At 43.7% G+C, this 26,488-nt stretch overlaps 1 protein-coding gene across 1 annotated transcript in view; it reads right to left on the bottom strand.

Annotated features, from left to right (window-relative positions):
- GATB (glutamyl-tRNA amidotransferase subunit B) overlaps window positions 1-26,488 on the bottom strand; it is an 85,155-nt gene that overhangs the window by 3,152 nt on the left and 55,515 nt on the right. Inside the window, exons 10-11 of the mRNA XM_047091803.1 lie at window positions 20,636-20,769; window positions 12,942-13,020 (exon numbers count right to left, since the gene is read on the bottom strand). Of these exons, the coding sequence (XP_046947759.1) occupies window positions 12,942-13,020; window positions 20,636-20,769 (213 nt within the window). The remainder of the gene's footprint in view (window positions 1-12,941; window positions 13,021-20,635; window positions 20,770-26,488) is intronic.

Genomic DNA, 26,488 nt, shown 5'->3' on the forward strand with positions numbered 1-26,488 from the left:
CTGCCGCCAAGAGTCAGAGGGCCAGGGCCAGCTCTGCTTCAGGCCCACTGCATAAATTAGTTGAGGTGCTATTATTCTGTTGAAGGCAGGGGCAGCACAGGCTGAGGGATGTAACCACTGCACTGAGATGAAGTCCAGAAAGCTCAGCCTGCTGGGAATTATGATTTCCGGGGGACAAGAAAGTGGCCCCATAATAATTTACAAAAGGGAAAATAACTAAAAACATAAATCATAATCCAACAGGGGCCTCTGCCATGCCACGTTTATCCCCTACTGGTGGAGCTAGACCCAAATCTGGCTACGATAACGAATAGTTAATGGTGTATTTTTCTACCTAAAAAAATAAATAACAGCAACAAATCCCCAAGCTTATCAAAGTTGGGGAAGAAAGGAATACATTTTTAAAGAAGGCATTTGCTAGGGTAGTTTTCCTCCTTCCTCTTGTTTTTCTAGTGTCAACTGCAGGGGGTGGGGTGCGGGCTCCCCTGTTAGTCTCCTGCGGCACCTTCTTCACCTCTGCCAGCAGTCAGTACTGAGCACTGGATGTTCCTTATGAACATTCGGGCTCAGGACAGGCCAGCCAGGAGCCATTCCTCCCAGAAATACGGAGCTTGTCAATAATTAGCACACAGGGCAAAGCAAATGAAGGGGAAGATGCTTTGTATCTCTGCAGGGCTCAAAGGTTTCCCCAGTCTGGACAAAGACAAACCACAAATATTTACCGTGGCTACAACAGTCCGTGCACCATCCGCTCAGCTATCAGAATACTCACGGTGACTGTGGCTGAGCGGTGTCTTTGGTGGGTCTTCCTAGAAGCCCCCCCACAGGGCACCCCTCTGGCTACCGCTACACAGGCCTGGCTGCTTAGAGAAAGCCTGTCCCTGCTCTTAGAAAAACACAGACTATATATGCGTCCAACCAACTTTTCAACTATTTTTTCAGCCAGAAAATGGGTGAGGCATTGAGGGAGAAGGGCTCAAAAACAGATAAGAACTTTCCCTGCCTTCAACAAACTTCTTGGTGGAGCATCAGCAGCATGGGGATAACGGAACAATGTGTAAGGCAGAAAAGCAAGTCTGAAGAATTTCTCTCATCTGCTTCTTAGATTAGAAATTTCTTAAATTTCTTAAACTGCAAAACATTGTTTCTAATTATATGAGTAAATACATGTTGGGGGGATAGGATGAAAATGGCAGAGTAAGAAGATCCTGAATTTGTCTCCTCCCAAGGACACACCAAAACTACAACTACATCCAGAACAATCGTCTCTGAGGACAACCTGAAGACTAGCAGAACAGCTCTTCCACAACTAAAGACCTAAAGTGAGGTGGGCAGGAGGGGCGGAGACGTGGTCTAGTCAGGACCCACACGCCTGGCGTGGCAGTCCACAAGTAGGAGGGAAATCAATGCAGAGGTCCCCCCTGAGGAGTTTAGGATTCAGGCTCGTCAGGCACTGCTGCCCCGGGGACCTGTACTGGGAAGATGAGCCCCCCAGTAATGTGTGCCTTTAAAAATCAGCAGGGTTTAGCTCTGGGAGAGCACAAGGGCTACAGGAAATGAGGTTCTGCTCTTAAAAGGTTGAAGTACAAACTCACTCTGACACCCAGCTCAGGGGCAGCCATTTGAAAAGTGCCAGGCTGGGGCGCCTAGGTGGCTCAGTAGGTTGAGCGTCCGACTTTGGCTCAGGTCATGATATCGCGGTTCGTGAGTTCAAGCCTGTGAGTTCAGGCTCTGTGCTGACAGCTCAGAGACTGGAGCCTGCTTTGGATTCTGTGTCTCCCTCTTTCTGCCCCTTCCCTGCTTGCATTCTCTCTTTCTCTCTCAAAAATAAACAAAGGTTAAAAAAAAAAAAAGAAAAAAAGAAAAGTGCTTGGGCCACATAAGGAGGAGATTTATTGACTACCCTTAGGGTATGTGCCAGAGGTGCATGGATTTGTGGGAACTTTCTTCTCGTGCAATGGAAGCACTGGTGGGCACCATCTCTGATACTCTCCATCTACCCTGCAAGCACTGCTCAACCCACCCAGATGTTCCCCTGAGGTGCCCCTCCAAGCAGCTCCTGTGCACCACCCCTGGGGAGTAGTCGGGATCAGCACATACCTTCTACGTAAGATCATTCCTCAAGACTGGGCAATGTCGCTGATCTGCTTAGTACATAGAAACAAATACAGAGAGTCGGGCAAAACGAGGAGACCGAGGAATATGTTCCAAACAAAAGAACAAGACAAACCTCAAAAAAAGAACTAAACAGAATGGAGGTCAGCAATCTACCTGATAAATAGTTCAAGGTCACAGCCATAAAGATGCTTACCAAACTTGGGAGAAAAATGAATACAGTGAGAACTCCAACAGAGAGAAAATATGAAAAAGAGCCAATGAGAGCTGAATATAATAACTGAAATGAAAAATACAGTAGAAGGAAGCGAGAGCAAATATGAATCGGCATCTGGAAGACAGGGTAGTGGAAGTCCCCTGAGATGAACAGCAAAAAGAAGAAAAGAATCTTAAAAGCAGCAAAAGGAAAGCACCTAGTTATGGACAAGGGAAACCCCGTAAGACCATTAGCTGATTTTTCCACAGAAATCTGGTAGGCCAGGAGGGAGTGGCATGATATATTCAAAGTGCTGAAAGGAAAAAACCTACAACCACAAATCTACCTGGCAAGGTTATCATTTGGAATTAAGGAGAGAGAGTTTCTGAGAAACAAAAGCTAAAGGAGTTCATCACCACTAAACCAGCTTTAGAAGAAATGTTACAGGGGCTTTTGGAAACAAAAAAGGAAAGGCCACAACTATAAGAGAACTGTGAAAGGAAAAAATCTCTGATAAAAGCAAACATACAGTAAAGGTAGTATGAAGGTTAAAAGACAAAAGTAAAATCAGCTAATCTATAAAAATTAGTTAAGCAATATACAAAAAGACTGAAAATATGACATCAAAACAATGGAAAGGGGAGGAAAACCATAGTGCTTGTAGAATGTATTTGAACTTAGGTGACCATTAACTTAAAACAGACTGCCATATACGTAGGGTATTATATTATGAACCTCATGGTAACCGTAAACCAAAACCTGTAATAGGCACACACAATAAAAAGAAAAAGAAATTCAAACATAACATTAAAAGTCATCAAACCACAAGGGAAGAGAACAAGAGAAGAAGAAAGGAATAGAAAAGAACTACAAAAACAACCAGCAACTAATAAAATGGCAATAAGTACATACCTACCAATAATTACTTTAAATGTAAATGAATTAAATGTTCCATTCAAAGAACATCAGGTGGCTGAATGAATTAAAAAAACAAAACAAAACATCAACAACCCCCCCCCCAAACCCAGGACCCACATTTGCTACCTTACAAAAGACTCATTTCAGACGTAAAGACACACAAAGATTGAAAGTGAAGGGATGGAAAAAGACATTCTATGTAAATGGGAATGAAAAGAAAGCTGGGGTACCAATGATTATATCAGACAAAATAGATTTGAAAACAAAGACCATAACAAGACAAAGAAGGGCACTACATAATGGTAAAGGGATCAATCCAACAAGATGAGAAAACAATTATAGTATCTTTGCACCCAATACAGGAGCACCTGAATATACAAAGCAAATATTAACACAAAGGGAGTAATTAACAGTAATACATCAGGCTCTTGAACAACACAGAGCTTAAGGGTGCTGATCACCTGTGCAGTCAAAAACCACATATAACTCTCGACTCCACAAACCTTAAATACTAACAGCTTACTGTAAACCAGAAGCCTTACTGAAAACATAAACAGTTGTTAACACATTTTGTATGTTAGATATATTATATACTTTTATATTATAAAGTATTATATTTTGTATGTTAGATATATTTACAATGAACTAGAGGAAAGAAAATGTTATTAAGAAAATCATAAGAGAAATATATTACTGTACTTATCAATACCATAAGTTAATGTACATTTACAAGTATCATGTCAGTACCTATATTAATACTGTCTTATACAAAACACTGTTATATGTATACAGCAAAAATAAAGACATTGTGAAAAAAATTACATTTACAAAATAAAAACTTTCTAATATATGTTGAAAAAAAAACCTGTGTGTAAGTGGACCCACATAGTTCAAACCTGTGTTGTTCAGGGGTCAACTGTACAATAATAGTAAGGAACTGTAACACCTCACTTACAGCAATGGAAAGATCACCCAGACAGAAAGTCAATAAGGAAACAGTAGCCTTAAATCACACAATAGACCAGATGGATGCCTACCACCCCAAAACAGCAGAATACATATTTTCTTCAAGTGCACATGGAACACTCTCCAGGACAGATCACATGTGAGGCCACAAAACAAGTCTTGATAAATTTAAGAGGACTGAAATCGTATCAAACATCTTTTCTGACCATGACTGTATTTCAAAGATACTGATTTCAAGGAAAAAAACCTGGAAAACACAGAAACATAGAGGCTAAACAACATGCTACTGAACAGCCAATGGGTCAACAAAGAAATCAAAGATGCAATAATAAAAATACCTTGAGGCAAATGAAAATGGAAACATACATTCCAAAATCTATGGAATACAGCACAAATGTTGTAAGAGGGGAGTTTACAGCAATCCAGGCCCACGTCAAGAAACAAGAAAAGTTTCAAACTAACCTTACACCTAAAGGATCTAGAAAAAGAACAAGCAAAGCCCAAGCTTAGTAGAAGCAAGGAAATAATAAAGATCAGAGTGGAAATGAATAGACACCAAAAAACAAAACAAGAAAAATAGAAAAGATAAATGAAACCAAGAGCTATTTCTCTGAAAAGATAAGCCAAATTGGCAAACCTTCAGTCAGACTCATTGAGAAAAAAAGAGGTTCCAAATAAAATAGGAAATGAAAGAGAAGTTATAACTGATACTAGAGAAATACTAAAGATTGTAAGAGACAACTGTGAAAACTTGTATGCCAACAAACTGAACAATCTAGAAGAAATGAATAAATTCCTAGAAACATATAATCTTCCAAAACTGAATCAGGAAGATATAGAAAATCTGAACAGACCAATTACCAATAATGAAATTGAATCAGTAATAAAAATTTCTCAACAAACGAAAGTCCAGGCCTAGACAGCTTCGCAGGCAAATTCTACCAAACATTTTTAAAAGAGTTAACCTATACTTCTCAAACAATTGTTAAAGAAATTGAAGAGGAAGGAACACTTCCAAATTCATTGTACAAGGCTGGCATTACCTTGATAACAAAACCAAGGACACTACCAAAAAAAAATTAAAAAAATAAAATAACATGTCAATATTCATGATCAACAACAGATGAAAAAATCCTCAACAAAATGTTAACAAATTGAATTAAAAAGTATGTGAAAAGGATCATACACCATGATCAAGAGTGATTTATTCCAGGGATGCAAGGATGGTTCAACATACACAGATCAACCAACATGATACACCACATTAACAAAATGAGGATAAAAATCATATAATAATCTCAGTAGATGCAAAAAAAAAAAACCTCTGACAAAATTCAACATCCATTTATGACAAAGTGGCTAGAGAGGAAACACACTTTAACATAATAGAGACCATATATGCAAAACGTACAGCTAACGTATTCAACAGTAAAAGCTGAAAGCTTTTCCTCTAACATCAGGAACAAGACAAGGATGGCCACTCTTGCCACTATCTTATTCAACATAGTACTGTAAGTTCTAGCTTAGTCCTAGCAATCAGGGGAGAAAAAGAAAGAAAAGGCATCCAATTGGCAAGGAAGAAGTTAAACTGTCACTATTTATGGATGACATGATACTAAGAAGTCTCTAAAGACTCCACCAAAAAACTATTAGAATAAACAAATTCAGTTGCAGGATACAATATACAGAAATTAGTTGTGCTTTTCTAATAATGAAATACCAGAAAGAGAAGAAAGCAATCCCATTTACAACTGCATCAAAAAAAATAACATACCTAGGGGGAAAAAAAATGTAACCAGAGTGAAAGACCTGTACTCTGAAAACTATGAGACACTGATGAAAGAAACTGAAGATGACACAAATAAATGGAATGATATTCCATCCTCACTGACTGGAAGAATTTATATTGTTAAAATGTCCATACTAACTAATCTATAGATTCAATACAATCCCATCAAAATGCCAACATTATTTTACACAGAACTAGAACAAATAGTCCTAAAATGTGTACGGAACCACCATAAAAGACCCTAAATAGCAACAATAATCTTGAGAAATAAAAACAAAGTGTGAAGCAGCATGTTCCCTGATTTCAAACTGTACTACAAATCTACAGTAATCAAAACAGTATGATATTGGCAAAAAGGGAAAAAAAAAAAAAACAGAGGTCAATGGAACAGAGGCCAGAAATAAAACCATACTGATATGTTCAATGAATCTATGACAAAGGAGTCAATAAATATAATGCAATGTAATAAATCTACATGCAAAATAATCAAACTACCACTTTCTTACACTACTTACAAAAATTAACTCAAAATGGATTAAAGACGGAGATGTAGACCTGAAACTATAAGACTCTTAAAACAGTAAAATCTTGGACACTGGTCTTAGCAATGTTATTTTGGATTTGTCTCCTCAGGCAAGGGCAATGAAAGCAAAAATAAACGGGACTATCAAACCAAAAACCTTTTTTGTACAGCAAAGGACACCATCAACACAATGAAAAGGTAACTTGCTGAATGGGAGAAGATATTTGCAAGTGATATATCCAGTAAGGGGTTAATATCCAAAATATATAAAGAGCTCATACAACTCAACACCAAAAAACGTCAAATGATCTGATTAAAAAACGGGTAGAAGACCTGAAGAGACAGTTTTCCAAAGAAGAGATACAGATGACAAACAAACACATGAAAAGATGCTCAACATCAGTAATCTTGAGGGAAATGCAAATCAAAACCACAATGAGGTACCACCTTCTGTCAGAATGGCTAAAAACAAAACACAAGAAGCAATAAATGTTGGTGAGGAGAAAAGGAATCCTCATACACTGTTGATAGGAATGTAGACTGATGGAGCCACTCTGGAAAACAGTGTGGCGGCTCCTCAAAAAATTAAAAATAGAACCACCGTATGATCCAGTAATCCCACTTCTGGATATTTATCCAAAGAAAATGAAAAAAACAATTTGAGAAGATATATACATCTGTATGTTCACTGCAGCATTATTTATAATAGCCAGGATATGGAAGCAACCTAAGTGTGTATCAGAAGATGAATGGATAAAGAAGATGTGGCATATATATACAAACGAATATTACTCAGCCATAAGAAAGAAAATCGTGCCACTTGTGACAACATAGATGGACCTACAGGGTACTATGCTAAGGGAAATAAGTCAGAAATAAAAATATCATATGAGTTCATTTGTGGAATCTAAAAAACACAAGACAAATGGACTCAGGGATACAGAGAACAAAATGGTGGTTGTGGGAAATATGTGAAGCGGACTAAGAGGTATAAACTTACAGTTACAAAACAAGTCACAGGGATGTCAAGGTACAGCATAGTGACTATAGTCAATAATAAACTTTGGTAACATGGTAATCAGAGTTATAGTGATCATTTTATAATGTACATAAATGTTAAGTCACGAAGTTGTACACCCGAAATTAATGTAAGTTATGTGTCAACTATACTTCTATTAAAAACATGTTCACTGTAGAAAATAAGGAAATATAAAAACGATAAAAAGAAATCACTTGTATTTCCCATTCCCTCAAGATAATAAATGTTAGTATTTTGGTGTTTTTCCTTCCCCTATTTTTCTTTGGGAACACAGTTGCAATCATAACATATATACAGTCTGTGATCTGCTTTTGTTTTACTTGCTACAGAACTACTTTTCATATTAATAAAAAAATTAATATCCATTAAGTATATTTATCATAATATGATTAAATTAGCCCTCTGGTAAGTATTTAGACTTTGACCAGTGTTTATTTTGTTCATCTGCACAGTCTCCTAAAACAGTGCCTAAAAAATGTCCAACATTCAGCAGGAGAATGTGGAAATCTCAAGAGGGATCTAGATCGCTGGCTCAAAAGTGAAATCACCTGTGAGGACTCAGGAATCTATGCAGCACCTCTTTATAGGCAGATGAGGTGGAAAGCTCAGCAGACGTGTGCGGTCCCTGGGGCCTGGGAATCGTAAGCTGGCACACCTGGCCGACCCAGGAGGCCGCTCCAGGGCCTGCTTCATTTTTCTTGGCCTGCAACAGCCACCGTGGCTGACAGCACACAGCGGACCCGAGCAGGCTGACCAGGGGCTCAGCCTTTGCCTGGCACCTAATACAGTGGGACCCGACAGGCTCGAACGCTGGTTGGATGAGCCTGAGCCAAAAACACCAGAACAGAGGCGATGTGAGGCATCTCGGGAACCACTGCCAAACCACACCATTCAAGAGGAAACGCAAGACAGTGCTGGGATGGATACTTTTAAATGCAGGGGCTGGCTGCTCCCTGAGAAAGTAGAGCGAGGTAGGGCGGGGATACAGAGTGACGCCGGAGAAACATTTCAGCGGCCTACAGGAACAAATGGGAGCCCTGTGTCTGGGGTGTTCTCTACTCCCAGAGTGAAAACATACCAGCTTATTAACTTCCTCAATTGGTCGAGTGGCCACCGCAGCCCAGCCCCCTGGGCCGATGCAGTAGACTCCAGCTGTCTAATCCTCTGCTCGTTCCTGTTTGAGACACAGTCTGTGCACTCCTGGCCAAAGCCCAGCAGGGTGAGAATCACTGAAGGGGCCTTCCACCTCCAGGCCAGACTCGACAGGGCTCCCCAGCCCTCTTGCTGCAAACATAATGGCTTCTGTACTTGCCAGCCTCGTGCTGCAGCATAAATCCTCAGCTTTTGTCTGTGTTTAATCACCACCCTGGGAAGTGCTATCGAAGTGCAACTGTTTCTGGCTAGGAGTGCAGCTCCCAGGCCCTGCCGCTGCCCACCCAAGATCAAAGTCCCTAACACAGGATTCTTAGGGTAATGCTGGCCGTCTGTGTTAAATGGCCACTGAAAGCATGGGGTCACGCAAGCTGGGAACCCCCAATCACACACTGACCACGGAGCCGGCTCTGACACATAGGGCAGCCTTAAGTTCCCTGGGGACTGAATTCACACACCCTTTCAGCTACTACCCAATTGTGTCTCGCTAAAGCTATTTTTAAAGTATCTAGAAGGAAGGATGGAAGGAAAGCAGATGGGCCTCTCACCTGTCCAGGGGTTTCCAGGGTCAGAGTGTGGAGGAAAGGCCTGTTGAAGGGAGAAGGTAGGGAGGGGGCCAGGACAGGAACAGAAAGGGGTGTCCCCTCTGCTCAAAGGCAAGAACTGTGAAAGGTCATTCTTCTAGAAAGGCACAAACATCAGCCCAAGCCCTGAAAAGAAGTAGGGCACAGTAAAATGCACATAGAACTGAAGCACTCACTAAAAGGGAGAAAAAGACATCACATCATTTGTAACAGTTTTACTGCATTACATATAACATTTTCTGCATTAAAAGGCGTTGGTGATTTCTCTTTAAAGCAGATCCCAAAGTAGACAAGAAGAGACGGGTTAAGTGGCACACCTACATGTTAAAATTCAATTTCCATTGCTATGGAATCATAACCTGGCTTGGTTCCACTAGAAATGCTAACCGGACAATCCCCAAGAGACAGTGGATAAGCCACATCTATTTCCAGTGTGCACAAAGGAGGCATGCACACAGTCCACACCATTTCCCCTGGGGCTGTGGCTGGCCAGCAGTGTGGACAACACCCAGGGCCTCTGACTCACAAGAGGCTCAGGATCCCGGGGTGCAGGTCTGCAGGTGAACCGTGACTCTGACGGCCCTCTCCTTGGTGAGGGAGACAGGGGCCGCTACCCACAACTTCAACAGCTAGAACTAGATCCTGTGACAAGAATCGAGATGCTTTTGTCCACAGTTACCAGGAGGTTGCTCATGATGATAAGTAATCTTTTTCTCTTTCCGTTTCTGAAAAACAGGAGTGCTGCATCATAGCAACCTGTCAACACCCCTGCCCCTGGGGTGCCAAGGGGATGAGGCCTGTAAATCTCAGGAGCACTGCCAGAGTACCTCCAAGGAAGGGGCGGTGAAATGTGTAAGGGATGAAATAATGGGCAATGATGTAAGGGAGAGTGATGGGTTAATAGTAAATTAGACATAAAGTGGGAGATTCTTTGGAATTCAGAGTGTTCTAAGGACAGGATGGCTCTTTCTACATATCTGTCATCCTTAGGAGTCAGTTACTTGGTCTACTTTTTTTTCCTCATCTCCTGGTCATCTAATCACTAACAGAACCCCAATCCGTCAGAGGGAAACACCAAGAAGGAATAGAAGCAGAGAGTCTGCTCTACTGGAGCACCCTCCAGCTCACAGGGTTTCTAGAAGCCAAGACCTACTTGGATTCTTTTTAAAAATTCAGTAAAAAGTTAATTGTAACATTTTTCTTTTAAAAAAGTACCCTACAAAAGACACAAAAAGATGCTCAACGTAGTTGGTCATTAGGGAAATGCAAATCAAGCCCACAGTGAGATTATCGCTTTACACCTACTACTAGGATGACTATAATCAAAAAGACAGACAATAACAAGTGCTAGCAAGGATATGGAGACACAGGAACCCTCATACATTGCTGATGGGTATGCAACTGGGTACAGCCAGTTTGGAAGATAGTTGGGCGGCTCCTCAAAATGTTAAATGTACAACTACCATATGACCCAGAAATTCCATTCGTACAGGTCTATACGTAACCAACTTGAAAACACATGCTCAATCAAAAACATCTGAACACAAATGTTCAAAGCAGCATGTTCAATAAGAGCCCAAAACTGGAAACAACTCAAATGTCCATTTACGGATGTGGCATATACTTACAGTAGAATATTCTTTAGCCTTAAAAAGAAATGAAGTACTGGCACATGTTAAAACATAGATGGATTTTGAAAACATCACGTTAAGTAAAATAAGCCGGACACAGAGGCCACATACTGTACAAGTCTATTTACATTAAATGTCCAGAATAGGCAAATCCACAGAGACAGAAAGTAGATTAGTAGTAACCTAGGGCAAGGGGTTAGTGGGGGAATGACTGCTAATGGTTTGGTTTTTTGTGTGATGAGAATGTTCTGGAATTAGATAGGGTGATGGCTGAATAGGTTTGTGGATATACTAAAAGCCAATGAACTGCCTGGCTCATAAAGAAATAAACTAAAAAAAAAAAATCACTATAACCTCTTATTTCTTATTTTCTAAAGTCTTTATTTCTCTAACTTCATGTCTGTCCATCCCATCAATCCATCCTTCTAATAGTACATGTGTATGGAAGGATGCCTGGAAGGGTGTCCACCCAATATTAATGGTAGTTATTTCAAGGTGGTAAAATTTGAAGATCTTTATATTTTTCTATATTACTTAAATTCTTTATAATGAAAAAATACCTTTTTTCCCCACCAGAAAATCATACATGATTTTATTAAATACAGAAAACAAAATAGAAAAATAAATAAAGCAAAACCCCCAAGGCAATAATACACACAGGAGATTCCCTCATGCAACATACATTTAACACCTTTCTAGTCAGACTTTTCAGTTTGATTACCTCACAGCAGCCAGGATTCACCCTGCTTCCTTTGAGCATGCTGAAAGTTGATACAACCTCAGGTGTCCCTACCTACATCTGAACCAACCATCAGCATCTTCTAGCATTTTCCATTGGTCCTACCGAACCAACCACATTCACTGCACTAGGTTTCCTCCCTTTTCCTCATCTGGTGGGGCAGGATGAGTGAGAAGGGGAAGATTTTTTTTTTCCCTTCTTTCATTTCAAATGCTACAATTCATCTGCTCTTATGTATACATACATATATATATAGATGCCCTCAGGCCATCTAATCTTTCTGTCACTGCTGAGCACTGTCATAAACATTTGTATTCCTCTGACATCCAGGCAACTCAAATCCTTTCCTACATGTGCCAAGGTCCCTGTAGTCGACAGCCTCACTGGGCGGTGGGTAAACAGAGCCTTTATTAGTTCTGTCTCCAGTTTCACTGCACAGAGCTGGGTGTGAGTGCCACAGCGCCTCATAATTAGCCAAAAGCAGTTGCTTTTCCAAAGCCTCACTTTGTGCCTGCCACTACTGTTGATGTGGTATAAATATTAAATGCAGAAGGCACCATTAAAGTCACACTAAGTTTCTGGCTGAAGCATTGATGGCTTTGATACCCAAAGTTGAAATAAGGCAGCCACCTTGGTGTTCTTTATCCTTTAAGACTTTTCTGGATTCCAGGAACCTTTCACCCACCTATGACTGTCAGGTGGAAAGGAGACGAGGCAGAGGCCACCTTTGATGACGATGCTGTTCTTCTCAGTTTGCATACACTGCACATGTGTATAAAGTTTTATCTACTAAATAAGAGGCAGTGTGTCTGACCTCATCCTCCTTGCTGGAAGACTAAATTTCAGGGGGCAATCATGCAATGAAGACAAATAAGGCCCTAGTACTGGCTGGGAGCCTGCAGGGGACTGAGAAGGACTAGAGGGCTGGGGAGCAGTGCTGAAGGTGCTCTGGCGTCGGCCTTGTGGGGGTCACAGGGGCAGTGCATGTGCTTCGAAGCCCCCAAAAGCTACAGTCCCGCCTTTCACATAAACAAATGTTTGGAAAACGTTCCAGGCAAAACCACACAGGAACCACCTGCTTAGCAAAGATGGAAAGCACATTACCTGCATTGCACATACCAGCCTTTTTTCATTTGCTAACTGAAATGTTTCTACCTTTTCAGTATGAAAACAGCCCTTACACGCATTTAATACTTTATGAAATTCAGTTAGTGATGGCATTTGAATTTCACATACAACATCTACTGGAATAGCAGAGCAGTCAGAAACTTTAGGAAGTGGGGACATACCTGTTTAGCTGCTGCTGAAGAAATTACTTTTCTGTCCAGCAGGTTGAGAAGCTCAGCCAGCACAGAAGGTGTGACAGGACTAGCAGCCCCCAAAAGGAGAGAAAAATAAATGTACATTTCACACTGTCAGCATACACCCATTTAGAAGAAGAGTGCTCGATTTTGTAGGTTTAAATAACACACCCAGGAATGGAAATAACAGGGCAATGGGGCTCTATTTTATTTATTTATTTTGTAGGTTAGGATATAACAAGTTTCGGTGACTAGTGTTGTTTTACCACTCAACAGTAATGGCCGTTTGGCAGAAGTTGTAGCAACAACTGCTCAGTTTAATTAGTCAAAAAAAAAAAAAAAAAAAAAAAAGAAAAGGAGTGGCTGCAAAATTCATGAACCATGACAAGAGAAAAACAAAACAACAACAATAACAAAAAAAAAACAAAAAAACAACCACTCAGTAATTAAATATTTTCGAATGCAAGATCAGTCTAAAAATTACTTCAAACAAAAGAGCTAACAAGGCTACTTTTCTGAGTGTTTTTATGCAAATATAAATTCTTTTTAATTGTAAGAGCTTTTCCTTAAGAGAGTGCAGTGACTGCCATCCGCTTCGTTAACTGTCCCCATGGGCATCTGCACAGACACTGTTCTCCTCCACAGGCTCACAACAGCTTTCTGAGAGCTTTCACCACAGAAGGGCCCAGGATCCATTATATCTATACCTTTAGGATGTAACTTAGTGAAAAGTAACACTGAACTATAGACTATTTTTAAAAAGATTTTTAATGTTTATTATTTTTGAGAGAGAGAGAGCACAAGCTGGGGAGGGGCAGACAGGGAGACACAGAATCTGAAGCAGACTCCAGGCTCTGAGCTGTCAGCACAGAGCCTGATGTGGGGCTCAAACTCACAGACTGTGAGATCTTGACCCGAGCCGAAGTTGGATGCTTAACCGACTGAGCCTCTAGACTATTTCTTTTAAAATATGTGATTTTGCTATCTTATTATTTAAAAGCAGGCTTCACGCCCAGGGCAGAGGCCAACACGGGGCCTGAACTCACGACCCCAAAATCATGATCTGAGCCGAGATCAAGAGCCACTGGTCTGAGCCACCCAGGCACCCCTGATTTTGCTACCTTTAAACACATACAGCAACGAGGCTAAAAGAACACTGTTTATCTGAGGTCATTAGAGGACTAGTTTTAAATAGGAATGACTTATAAATAGCACGTTAGTATGTCTGTATAAACTAAAACTTTTGAAGTGCTTAACGCCACTTGAAAACACCTTTTGTGTTAGTTTTCATCAATCACAATTAATTTCTTTGCGTGCTTTTAGATAATAAAAAGGAAATTGCCACTTAGCCCCCATCCAGTTTCCATGCATTCCAAACCAACTGAGTTCAAGTTTACCAGCTCTGACTTACTGGACTCTGATTCAAGCACAGTGAAACCTCATTAGGGTTGTTCATTCGAAGCAGCTGACACACGGAGGCAGACCATCATCCTTAAAGTCTTTGTTTATCCCAAAGTATGGATAAGAGGTAATTCCAAGTGGAAATTAAGTTTGGAGACTGTCTGGTGTTATTAAGTTGGCATTCGGAACATCTGTGAATCACCCTGATTAAATCTCAGCAGCAAGAGGGACAGAGGGCTGGGAAATAAACTGATAAACCCCCTTTCCAGCCTTCTACCTTACTGACAAGTAATAAAGAATCAGTTTGTTTTAAAAATGTGGGTTCCTTGGATGCTCTGCAATCCTAGAAAATACAGTGGCTGATTAGAGTGTAGACAGTGTATAGAACCCATAATAAGCATTGAGGTTGAACTGGATTTCTAGAGCATGAAAAAAAGAAAAGGTCCCTTCTCCCATATGAGTTGATGATATAAGGGACATGGAGATGGAGAATAGAAATAGAACACGACGTAACTAAAAATACTTTGCCTTTCATCTAATGACCTTAATTCGTTAGTTAGGTCGTAAATGTACACCATAAAATATTTCCACTGACCTAACAGCATTTGAGATTTCTCACTCATCTTTCTGTACCCACAAATGCTTGACACACAGTCGGTCAGTAAGAAATTGTGTCACAGAACTCTTCCCACCAACAGGGATATCTATCTGGTATACCGCCTACATTAATTCCAGATATGCCAGGGCTAACCTTGAATACGACAATGACAAAGATCAGTACCTGTCACACGGATCCTGAAAGACCCCACTCCTCAGTTAAATAAATAAACCATCATCAGATTTGCAACATATTGGCAGCCGAGGCACAAGCTACTGATTTGTTGCTGTCAGATGCCAGTCTCTGGACAGTGAATGTGTCTCCACTAAGAAGAATCTGACACCTAAACGCTTAAGCTTTGCATGCCAGCTTCCAATCCCCTGAGACCAGTGTAGGTACAAAGGGATCCTTCCAATCTGCCCACTTCCTCTAGTCCGGCTAGCACTCTTTCAGGGTCACGACACCACCTCCAGCTTGCATCGGGAGCAGATGCACTGCCACCTCTACAACTGCACATCCCTGCCGCCTCCCTGCATCAGAGAAATGAGCAGCCCATCTCCATCTCTGCACCCATTTCAAGCCCAAAGTCCACCTTCTCTACTTCTGCTAAGATGGGACACAGGAAGCTCCTGGAGGAGGACACTGGGACTTGGACATCCAGGTGGCTCTTGCTGCTCAACAATCCTTGTGTTCCTCTCGATGAATTCCCCACACCCCTATCCGGTGGCCCCACCAAAGCAACTGTTACAGCCACGGCATCTTCTTCCCACCTCCCTTCTCAGCGCCTGCCCCCACCTCTCACTTCATAAGGACAGCAGCTCATGATGCACGACTCAGAAATTTCTATCATGCCCTCCTCCTCCTCTTCCAGCAAACAAACCCCTCAACCCATGCTTTTATCCCATTACTTTCCACTCCTGCAGATCCCGTTTGCATGTTTGTTTCCTCTCGCTTGGCTTTAATCATGCACCCTCACAAATGCTCAGATCTTCCTATCTTGAAAATGTCTGCAAGTGATCTCGGAGTCTGCAAGCCTGGTCTCTTACCTTACTTTTACAGATAAATATCTAGCATTAGTGGCTACTATCTGTCCTCGTAAGCATGTGCCATTCCAGCACCAATCCTCCCCCTCTACAGAAGATGTTCTCTTAAAAATCACACCCCTCTTGGGGCGCCTGGGTGGCGCAGTCGGTTAAGCGTCCGACTTCAGCCAGGTCACGATCTCGCGGTCCGTGAGTTCGAGCCTCGCGTCGGGCTCTGGGCTGATGGCTCGGAGCCTGGAGCCTGTTTCCGATTCTGTGTCTCCCTCTCTCTCTGCCCCTCCCCCGTTCATGCTCTGTCTCTCTCTGTCCCAAAAAAATAAATAAAAAAAAAAAAACCGTTGAAAAAAAAAAAATCACACCCCTCCTCGCTTGTTGCCAAGCGTAACAGCTTTCCCCATTCTGCTGCACCCTGATCTGGGCTCCATTTAAAGCCCTTTGTGAAAACTCCTCTCCTTGGGCCTCCAATCTCTTCCCTCTCCCTGGTTGTCCCTCATTCACTCGTGGCCCGATAATGAGCACCGGCCAGCATTCTTTCCCACGTGGTCTTCTGCCTTCACCTCAGGCTGCCAGGGAAAGGAAGCACATCTGTTCCCAAGACTGCCGCTGCTTCTTCGGGGTCCAGTTCTCTCCACCATGAGATTCAACCAGCTCTCACCAAACGTGTTTTAAACCAGGGGTCAGCAAACTTCTTCCAGGAAGTGCCAGAGAGTAAGTATTTCAGGCTTTGTGGGCCACACATGGTTTCTGTCACATATTCTTTGTTTTGGTTTAAGAAGTCATACGCACTGTTCGCTCACAGGCCCGCCAGAATGATCTTTAACAGGCTCTGAACCCTGAAGCCCCACTTGGATGCTATCCCATGCATCACACTGCTGGACTTACCTTCCCTTCACCATCAAGCCCCTCTTGGCTCAAAAGCCTGCCCTGATCTGCTAGTGCCTCAGGAACCGCTGCCCCTGGCTGACCTGAAGTTTGGGGCACTCAACTAGACTGGACAACTGGATGGTGGGGCTTGCCTGATCTCACCACGAAATGCTTGGCCAGGGTATCTGTAATTTCCACTTTCTTAACTACATCAAACCCGTCATTAATAGAGATTTAGAAGGAGTTAACAGAAAAACAACTTTCAAAGCAATATGCTCAAAATAATTAAAAAGCTGAGTTCAACAAGAGCTTTTCTGGTTGGACCCTTTAAACACCATGACAGGTCTTTAAAGATGAGTGCTAATTTGCAAAATCGGTTCTTACCAACTTGACCTCCAGAGTGTTCCCTGCCTGGGGTCATCATGAGACTACTGCGAAGCTCCGCAGCTACGGCCGTTCTAAGCTCTGGAAATGTTAGCCCCAGCAGCTGAGTTGTGCACTAATTACTGTTTATTCCAAGGTGAGGCTGGTGTATCCAGCCCAGCTAATGGTTCTTTGAACTGTGTAGAAAGAGGCTGCCTACAGCTTGGTTTTGGATCCTCGGCTCTTGATCTACATAAATTGTGTGATAGAGCTATTGTTTAGCTTCCTCTTTACCTGCTTTTGGAACAGTTACATATACTTTTATTTAGAACGGGGTACCCTTTGGGTTCTTAAAACTCTAGTGCATATGAACTGTTTGGGTAAATACCAGGGGCTCCAAGTGCACTTGACAAGCTAATTTATTAACCTTAGCTCCTTTAACAGCTACCAACATGGTTGTCGAGCAAACCCCTAATTTTACAGACCAATATAGAAAAAAACTAGCTCGGAAGTCCGGGGACGTGGCTTCCAGTCTTAGCAGCTCACCACCTGAGGTATGCCACCTTGTCTGCTAAAGGAATGAGCTGAACCAAAGGTTATCTAAGGTCTCTGCCAAGAAAAGTCAGTGACTTTAAGAATCACAGCCAATAACATGGAAAACCGTACATTTAAAGATCAGATCGGTAACTCCTCCAAAAGCTCAAACCACACCTCGAAGCCTTCCCAGCTTCTCCTGGCCAACATCAATCTCCCTCCTCTCTGCTCTCACTGCACTGTGCATAGTTCTAAAACAGGAAGCACCCCTTTCTGCCTTGAAATAAAATACTGATGCATGAGTCTAGTCCTCCCCAGGAGATGGAGAATTCCTTGAGGGCCTGGATGGGGTCCTTTTAGTGGTGCTCTACACGTATTTACTGGATTCACAGCTAACCTCCCCTGTGACTTCCCACACCCTCAGATTCCAGCCCTGCTCCAACCATACAGGAAGCAGTGCTTGCTGCCGTTTTCCATTCTCTTCTCCTGTAAGCTATGCTCCTCCTCGGTCTAAAAACATGCCAGTTCTTTGCCATTCCACCCTTGGCTCCCTACGGGTGCTGCCCAGACCTCTGCCTCACCAAATCCTATCCGTTCTTTAAGGCCATTCTTAAGATACAGTTGTATCTCCTCCATAAACTCTTCTAGATGGTTCCAGTCTTCACTGAAGGCCACAATATTTTCAGTGTAGAGTGGAGTTTCTGAAGAGAGGCCAAACCTGAAAGGACAGGAATGAACGACAAAAAGGCCACAGATGCCACAGGAATTTAGGGGACTGAGGGTGGCCACTGTTTTGGTACTTGGTATACTGACCTGGCAAAGAGAAGGAAACTAACACAGAGGGCTCACTATGTGCCAGGCACTGTGCATTTTCCTCTCAAAAACCCTTGGAGGCAGGTACTGTCATTTTTGTTTCAGTGTGAAGAAATGGAGGGTCATAGAGGGGAACTCACCCAAGGCCACTGGTGGTAAGGAGCTAAGTGAGGAAGTGAATTGATCCCAAATGCCACATTACAACATACATATACACGTTGCAAGCAAGAGGCTGGATGTGAAACTGGCACTGTATGGTGTTAACCTCCTTTGAGGGAATAGTTTTTCAGAATCACGTATCAACATATGCTTGTCTCCCCTCCTCCACTTCTCCGTGGCCATGGGTGGCTGCTGAGACAAATGACACACCTGCTGAGATTGGGCTCCCCCTTCCACCGGGACCCTGCCAGGCCCCGGCCATCAGCCTGGGGTTCCTGATGAATTCACTCTCCCTCCTTCTCCCATTTAAATTTGCTGCTTGCTCCTCCCTTCCTGAAACTTTCCTTTTCTTAGGCTTTTGTGGTGCTAACTCTGTCCTACTTTTCCTCTTCTCTGCCACTTCTTTTCGGCTGCCTCCTTCTCTGCCCACGCTTCTCACTTAAGAGTCTAGAGCATCTCCGGCTCCTTCCTCAGCCATCTTATCAGGCCGTACCCTCCCTGACAGTTCTCTTCCGCTTTAACAACTTCAAGTACCATCTATAAGCCACGAAGTCCACGTTCCACCCATACTGGACTATGCACTTGCATTGCCAGAAGTATGATGCCTGAACTTACCTCAAGATTTCTACCCGTGCTATTCCCTATACCTGGAACACTCTTACCTCTTGGATTTTGCCTGACTAACCTTACTCATCTTTCCCTCAGGCCTTAGCTTAGCTGTTACCTTCGCCTTCTCAGGGCACCTGCTAGCTCACTGCTTTATAATCACCAGCTTCTAGACTGTCAGCTCAGAGAGCAGGGACTATATCTGTGTGCTGACTGATCTTCCCATGCTTAGCACAGTGCTTTGCACAGAGTCTAAATAAACATGTGCTGAATAACGAACAAATGAGAACTCTAGGATTTATACCTGCCAGATATCTCCCGTCAGTGGTAGATCATATATCTGCCTGCCTCCTGGTTATGCCCGTGAGGGGGATGTCTGTCCCACAGGCAGCCCAGCTCAGCACGCCCCGCCCCTTCCCTCTGAACTCATTCCTCCTCCTCTAGCTCTCGCCAGGCCGAAAAACACTATCCTCCATGTCGCTCCGCTGTCCGAGTAAGAACTGGAAGTCATGCGATGTGAGATAACTGCTCTCCCATCTACCTCAGCTCAGGCCCATGGCATTTCTTACTGGCACTCTGGCAACAGGCTCCTTGCTTCTGGTCTGTTCTTCCATTCCACCCTTCCGAGTGAAACTGGAGTGTGCTGGAGATCTATAGCTTTGAGAGCTGCTGACAGAAGTGTTTGCACGGTGGCCTCTGGTGGTCTCTGCAGCTTTCTCCTGAGCTTTCCTGCGTGCCCCCTTGGCACCCCGAAGTTTCTGGGTTTCCTAAGCCTCCATGCCTGCTCATCTCTGAGTGGCCAATGGCCACTCCCTTGCCCAGAATCCCCTCATCCCTCCCATCACCTGGCAACTCCCATTAGGTCTTCAGGGCCTGGTTCCAGCATATCCTCTGCGGGAAACCTTTGTCATCTTCTGGCCTCAGGCCAGGCCCCCTTGGTGTTCATTCATGGCACCTTGTGTGCCTCCGGCCTAACAGGACCACACTGAGGTGAATGCCTGTTTTCTTACAGATCTGTATTCCCCACCAGCTTGTAGACTCCTGGTCTTACTCATCTTCAGGCCCCCAGCCCTGCATGGTACAAAGGGCAGTACGGACAGTCAGAGATTGGAACAAATAAATGAAATTTCAGAGGTGATGGCGGATAGCTTTAGAATCTGGAATTCACAAGGGTGTTTGTGTCTTGTTAGGAGATCTTAAGGGGAACGACGGAGAACAAAACACCAGCCCTGCCCTACTTAAACTGCTTCTGGACACAGAGTTCATCATAAAGGAAGAAAGAATCCCCAGACCCTACTCACCTCTCATTGACAGCAAGGTTCCGTTGCTTTAAAAAACCCAGAAAAATGTTGAGGACCCAACTAGTTACTTTTTTTGGCTCTGCCCTAGTTTCTTTTATCACATTCTGGAAGAACTCCAGTAGGCCAACTTCATTCTGTAAAGAAAAAAAAAAAATTCATATATATATATATATATATATATATATATATATCTCCAAAAAAATGAAAGATCAGCATTCTGAAGGCAAATCTGAAACTGTCGCCCTCTGCCTCCTCTGAGACACCTACCTGTACTTTCCTAAACATGGAAATGCCACCAGAAAATTCTAATCACTTTCAGTAAACAGCAAGTATTTGACTTCTACTACTGTCATGGCACTTTTTATATAGCTTTTTCTCAAAGGAATGAACATATTTCCAAAAGCCTGGCTTGGTGAACCAGAGGGCAATGAAATCCACTGTCCCCCAAACTCACCTGCCCTCTCACCGTCAGCCCTGTGAACCCTACACCCTTTACCCTTGAGCTGCGTCCTTCATCTTCGGGCCCATGAAGTTTGGCTCCACTTCACTGTCTTTTCTCTTTCCAGGCCTATCCTCTGCTGGAAGTCCCAGTGATTGTGAGAATAAGAAGGCAGGAAAAGAAGTAAATGAAGAAGGAACAGACAGAATATTCTACCTCTGAAAAACCAAAAGTGGATCGTAACTGTATTCATCTTCACATCATCCCCAAAATGACAGAAATGGTTCTCAAAGGTTTCCAAAATGAGGAAGAACCCAGGCACATGTGACCGACTCAGACCACACAGCTGATGGAGGCAGCAGTGGCTTCCGGACCTTCAGAGCCAAACTAGACACAGCTAACCCTGACTCTCCTCTTGCTCTGTGAAAACAATTGCCTGGGTGGGCTCAACAAGGAGATGTGAAGAAGACTACTATGTCTCCCCTCTGGACTGTCAGCTCTGTGAGTCAGGGGCCATTCTGTCCTGTTCACTCGATAAATAGAGCTAAGTCAGTGCTGGGCCATGGCAGCTACATGGTAAATATCCACGGATGGAATTAATGTCTGCTGCCATCACCATGTGCATTGAAAAAAAAAAATCACATGTGAACGCTCATTCTTTATCATACCATGTTCACCTTTAAATATTAGAATTGCCACAATTATGCATAAGAGTAACCCCAAGGCACTCATCAAAGTGCCTTAACTACTATAGCTAACTGCCAGCTCAGAGCAGTTCGGCAGAACCAAAAAAATGTGGCTAAGTCCAGCCTTTGTTTCTCAGTAAGAAAGATAAAAACATGTTCCCCTCACACAGGGGAAGCTGAAGCTTCCAAATGCAGAGGGAACACATTTTTAGTAGATTTCTCCTACCTGCTGAAATGCAAATAAAACCACACTTTCCCCGAAATGGTCTTTTTCACTTTATACTGCAAGTAAGGCTCTCGAACCCTTGCCCTTTCAGAGAACCTTCGTTAAGCAAAAGAACTTTCTGGAAAAACAAGATACTGGGAAGAAGCAAGACATACGAACAAAAGTTCTCTGAAAGCTCAGCTATTGCAGATGCCGTAATATACACAGAGGCACACGGTTGCTAAAGTAGAAATTCCATAAGAAAAAAAAAATCTACATGCCCTTTGTAACAGATAAATTCTCTGGTGACAAGCCTACTGAATAATCCCATAATCATCTCTTGAATCTCTTTTCAAGCCAATGTTACTATTCTGCTCATGCTAAACCAGGGCAAAGGCCGCCTCAGCAGCCAAAGCTTGACTGCAGATAAAGGCAAATGCAGGAAGAATGAAGAGGAAGTTTTGCTTAACTTATGGAAAAGTATTCAAACTTCCACAATGGTACAGCAAACCGCTGGGGAAGTAGAAAACCACTATCTGGCCCAAATCAGACGGGCAGAATTCCCTTTGTTCTAACGCAGACAGGCTGGCCCGCCGGTGAAAAGAGCTGTCAGAAGCAGAGCTCTTTGCTTTGCCAAGGAAAGGTTTTCTAAATCCACCTAGAAATATTGCACTTGAACTCCCAGGCTTGGCTGAGTTGCTGGGACGTGATGAATATCTATTCTTCTACCCTTGGGTGGTTTTTTTATTGGATGGATAACATGGCAAGTCAGATTTCTGTTTGTCTTTTTGTGTCAGTGCTGTGATGAAGCCTCTCCAAGCTGGAACCGTACTTCGCTGGGGGATACGCGGCTCCAGCACACAACTGGAAGCGGATGTGAAAATCTGTGATGGTAATGGGGCGAGCTACACGCGGCAGGGCTGAAGAAGGCCGAGCCGCTGCCGCCCAGGGAATGACGGATCAATACAAAGTCACACATGGGCTGCCTGTTCTGGCTCTTTAGATCACAAGCCCGCGTTTCAAGCATTCTAGATAAGGTCTTCTTAGTTTTTCTTAGGAGGTCGGCAACTGCTAATAAGCTCGGCACAAATCTCTGAGGCCCTGGTGAACGTGGCAGTGCAGCCATCTGGTTTTCTCAGGAAAACAGTGCGCTGGTAATTCCTTTCCATAAAAACCGTATGAAGAGCAACACAAAAAGGCCACTGCATTAGGGAACCCCCAACTTCCTTCTCAAAGGCGACATGCAAGCGTCCGACTCGGACTGACCTATCCTACATCAGAGCCGACACTCTAGCTACACGGGGTGTCAAGTCTCCTGGCTGAATGTAACACTAATTGTTCCTTCAGCTGCAGCTAACGCAGCAGGGACAACTAACTGGTCCTGCCTTTCGTGTAACGCCAGACAGCCTTTGTAGCTCTATGACCCAGAAGCATCCTTTTCACATTTTAATCAAATTTCCCGAAGCATTCAATTACACCCGGCGCCAATGCCAGGTCAGCCTCGTAGAGGCTGACAGGAACCCTCCACCGCTAATGGACCTGTCAGTTGGTCAATGTGGCTGTGAGGCAAGGCAGAGGGATCGCCTCACCTTCACCGCCTGCTCTGCAAAGGAACCCCGATCTACCCTTGCGCCGGGCTCTGGAAGCAACGTCTTTTTGCAATGCTGTTTTTTACATTCTACCTTCAGAGACGACAAAATGTCGGAAGACTATGAAGCTGGGATAGGATGAGGGCTGCCTTCCCAACCACCATTCTTGTTCTAAGTCACACAGCCTTTGAACTTGATGACAGGGCAGAAATTAGCTGGACTATATTTAGAAGTAGAATGCAACTTGACAGAGACAGCTGCCCAGTGGCAGACTTCAGAGAAGAAAAAACCCACAAAGTACAAGCTGAGGAACAGCTGATTATGTGGCAGGGAGTGACATGGCAGCTAAAGGGACCTTAGATTAGCAATCCGGGGCTAGTTAGGAGGCTTTCAGGAATATTTCCAGAATAGCTGCTAGACATGGAGAACGGCGGCCAGCCCTGTGGGGAGCTGCGCATGGCTGCCGCCGCCATTGGCAATGATAATACATTTTAGTAACAACAAGAGGGGCTAGGCACTGTTCTAAGTGCTGTCTCTGCGTTAACTCATTTAATTCTTAACAACAACCCTGGGTGGATCCTAGCAGAACTCTCTCTCACAGACAAGGACGCAGAGGCATGAACTTGCTTGAGGTTCCACAGCAAGAAAGCAGCAGAACTGGGATCTGAACGCCTGTGGTCTGTGCTCTTTATCTCCACGCTACACCGCCGCTGAGGAAGAAAATATCATGTTGCTGCCTTCCTGGGGACCAAGACGGAGCACCTACCAGTGCCAGGCACAACGTGAAGCAACTAGCTCATCAAAAGAATGCACTTTCCCACCACTTCCATTATTTTATTCGGTACCTGCCAGCTGTTCAAAGATTCTTAACATATTAAAAATGTTGCAAAGGCCCTTAGCAATTAACTGAGAAATTAGGAGAAAATGGCAAGTTCTCTTTCTGCCTCTGCCAATGTACATCTACACCACCTGGCACTCTCCGCCGTGGCCTGACACACACCTGCCCCCAGATCAGGGAGGAAGACACTCAACCCCCCTACCCACCCCCCCACCCTATGCCATACAGAGCTTCCAGGGGACAGGAGGGTGGCCAGAGTTGCTGGGCTTCTCTTCTGCACCCCTTCTGCACCCTCTCCTCAGAGAAGTTACAGCGGGTATGTATATGCCTCAACCAGGACACTGTCTAATTCTGATGCCCCTTCTGACATTACGAAACCAACCCCATTACTGCTCACATAGTTTTGGTGTCAAGCATGCTGCATTTTACTGCATTCTAATTCTTCTAATACGAAGAACTTGTGCATGGGTTTACACCTAACCGGGCAGGTCAATCCTGTGGTGGGAGCGGCTGACTGTACAGGAGACCCTGCATCTGTAGACTGAGCCAGGTGCTCACGTGCCATGTGGTGGAGACACAAACTGGAACCGCACCCTTCCACCACGTGGCAGGGGTGCTGGGGCGAGCGGCCACTGAGCTTTTCTGCAAACACTGTAAGAGGGCCCAGCATCTGTGGATCAGTGGGGACTCCACTGTTCCCTCTTTATTCCTGTGAATTCGGTCGCTCTCACAAAGTGGGAACAGAATGCAGACCCACCAACTTTGTGAAAAGCAGCCCTAAAAATAGCATCAAACGCTAGTGTTGGGATGAAATGGAAACTAGGTAGGGATGCCTGAGTGGTGGTGCTAGGGAAGAAAGCAGAAGTTATGGCTAGATTAAGGACTGACATTCAGTGGGGTGGTGGCTTAGGTCTGTGATGTGAGGGAGCCCTCCCTCTGCTTTTCATGGAAACAAGAAGTGGCTGTGGAAATCCTGCAGTGAGCGAGCACGAGCGTGCGCGCGCGCGCGCGCGCACACACACACACACACACACACACACACACACACAATCATCCAGAGGAGTCTTGGATGGGGAAAAACTAAAGGCAGCTGTTTGGTGGTGTGAGACTAGCGCAGGAGACACCACTCTCCCTTGAGTGTGTCAGGCGAAGTCAGAATCCTGAACCATCACGGCCACTTTCAAGAACGCGGAGATCTGAAGCAGCTCTGAAACTGGCCCAGAAACACCAAGGGTATACTCTCTAGTCTGTCTCATAAAATACGCAACTAGAAAGAGCTACAGTCCTATTTTGGTCTTCATACTTTTTCCTCCTGGGTCATGTTTCCAGTGGGTCTGGAAGCCCCTACAATCTGAGCAAAACTCTGGTGCCAACAATTTCACTTGTGCTGTGTTCCCAGCAGAGTCGGGAAGTAACACATCTGAGTTTAACTCAGGATAATGGTTCCATTCGGGGAGGGTTCACACCTACATCTGGCTTAGACTAACGGGAAAACAAGTGTACGTTTTCCAAGATATATTAACTCTAGGAGGGATGTGGAGGGAAACCAATATAGCAATAAGACTTTTCCTTGGATAATTAAAACCCAAATAATTTAGGTAATAAACAGTGACGGTAGACTGGCATAATTAGAAAACTGTATCTGCAAGAGTGGGCCATAAAAAGTATGCTGTCAAGAAATCAATTCTGATTACAATCACATTTCAATGTGCCTAAAGCCACCATTGTCACATGGGCCCAACACGGAGAGAACCTGTGTTGGTCAACAGCAGCTTTCTGGCTGCAGCTTAAAACCAGCAACAAAGCTTCAAGGCAGTGCTTGCTCACTGGCTCTAAGATCTGACTGAAACCTGAAATAATGTATTTTAATTGTCCCCAAAAGGAAATCATTCCACAAACAGGAAACCAGGTTTCAGGAAGGATTAAGGAGAGAGCCCCTGTGAATCCCCAAGGTTGGGCACTCGGGGCTTCACTCCTCCCTGTACTTTTGGGCCAATGAGCGTGTCCCTGAGGGGTCAAATGACCCTGAGCCTGGAGGATCTTCATCTCTGAAAGTCCTTTGTTAGTTGTATCTGAAATAAATGCATTGTTGGTTT

Source organism: Lynx rufus, unplaced genomic scaffold (genome assembly GCF_022079265.1).
Source record: "Lynx rufus isolate CCGP_SWC_20201006 ecotype Redwood Valley unplaced genomic scaffold, mLynRuf1.p SCAF_3, whole genome shotgun sequence".
Taxonomy (NCBI): domain Eukaryota; kingdom Metazoa; phylum Chordata; class Mammalia; order Carnivora; family Felidae; genus Lynx; species Lynx rufus.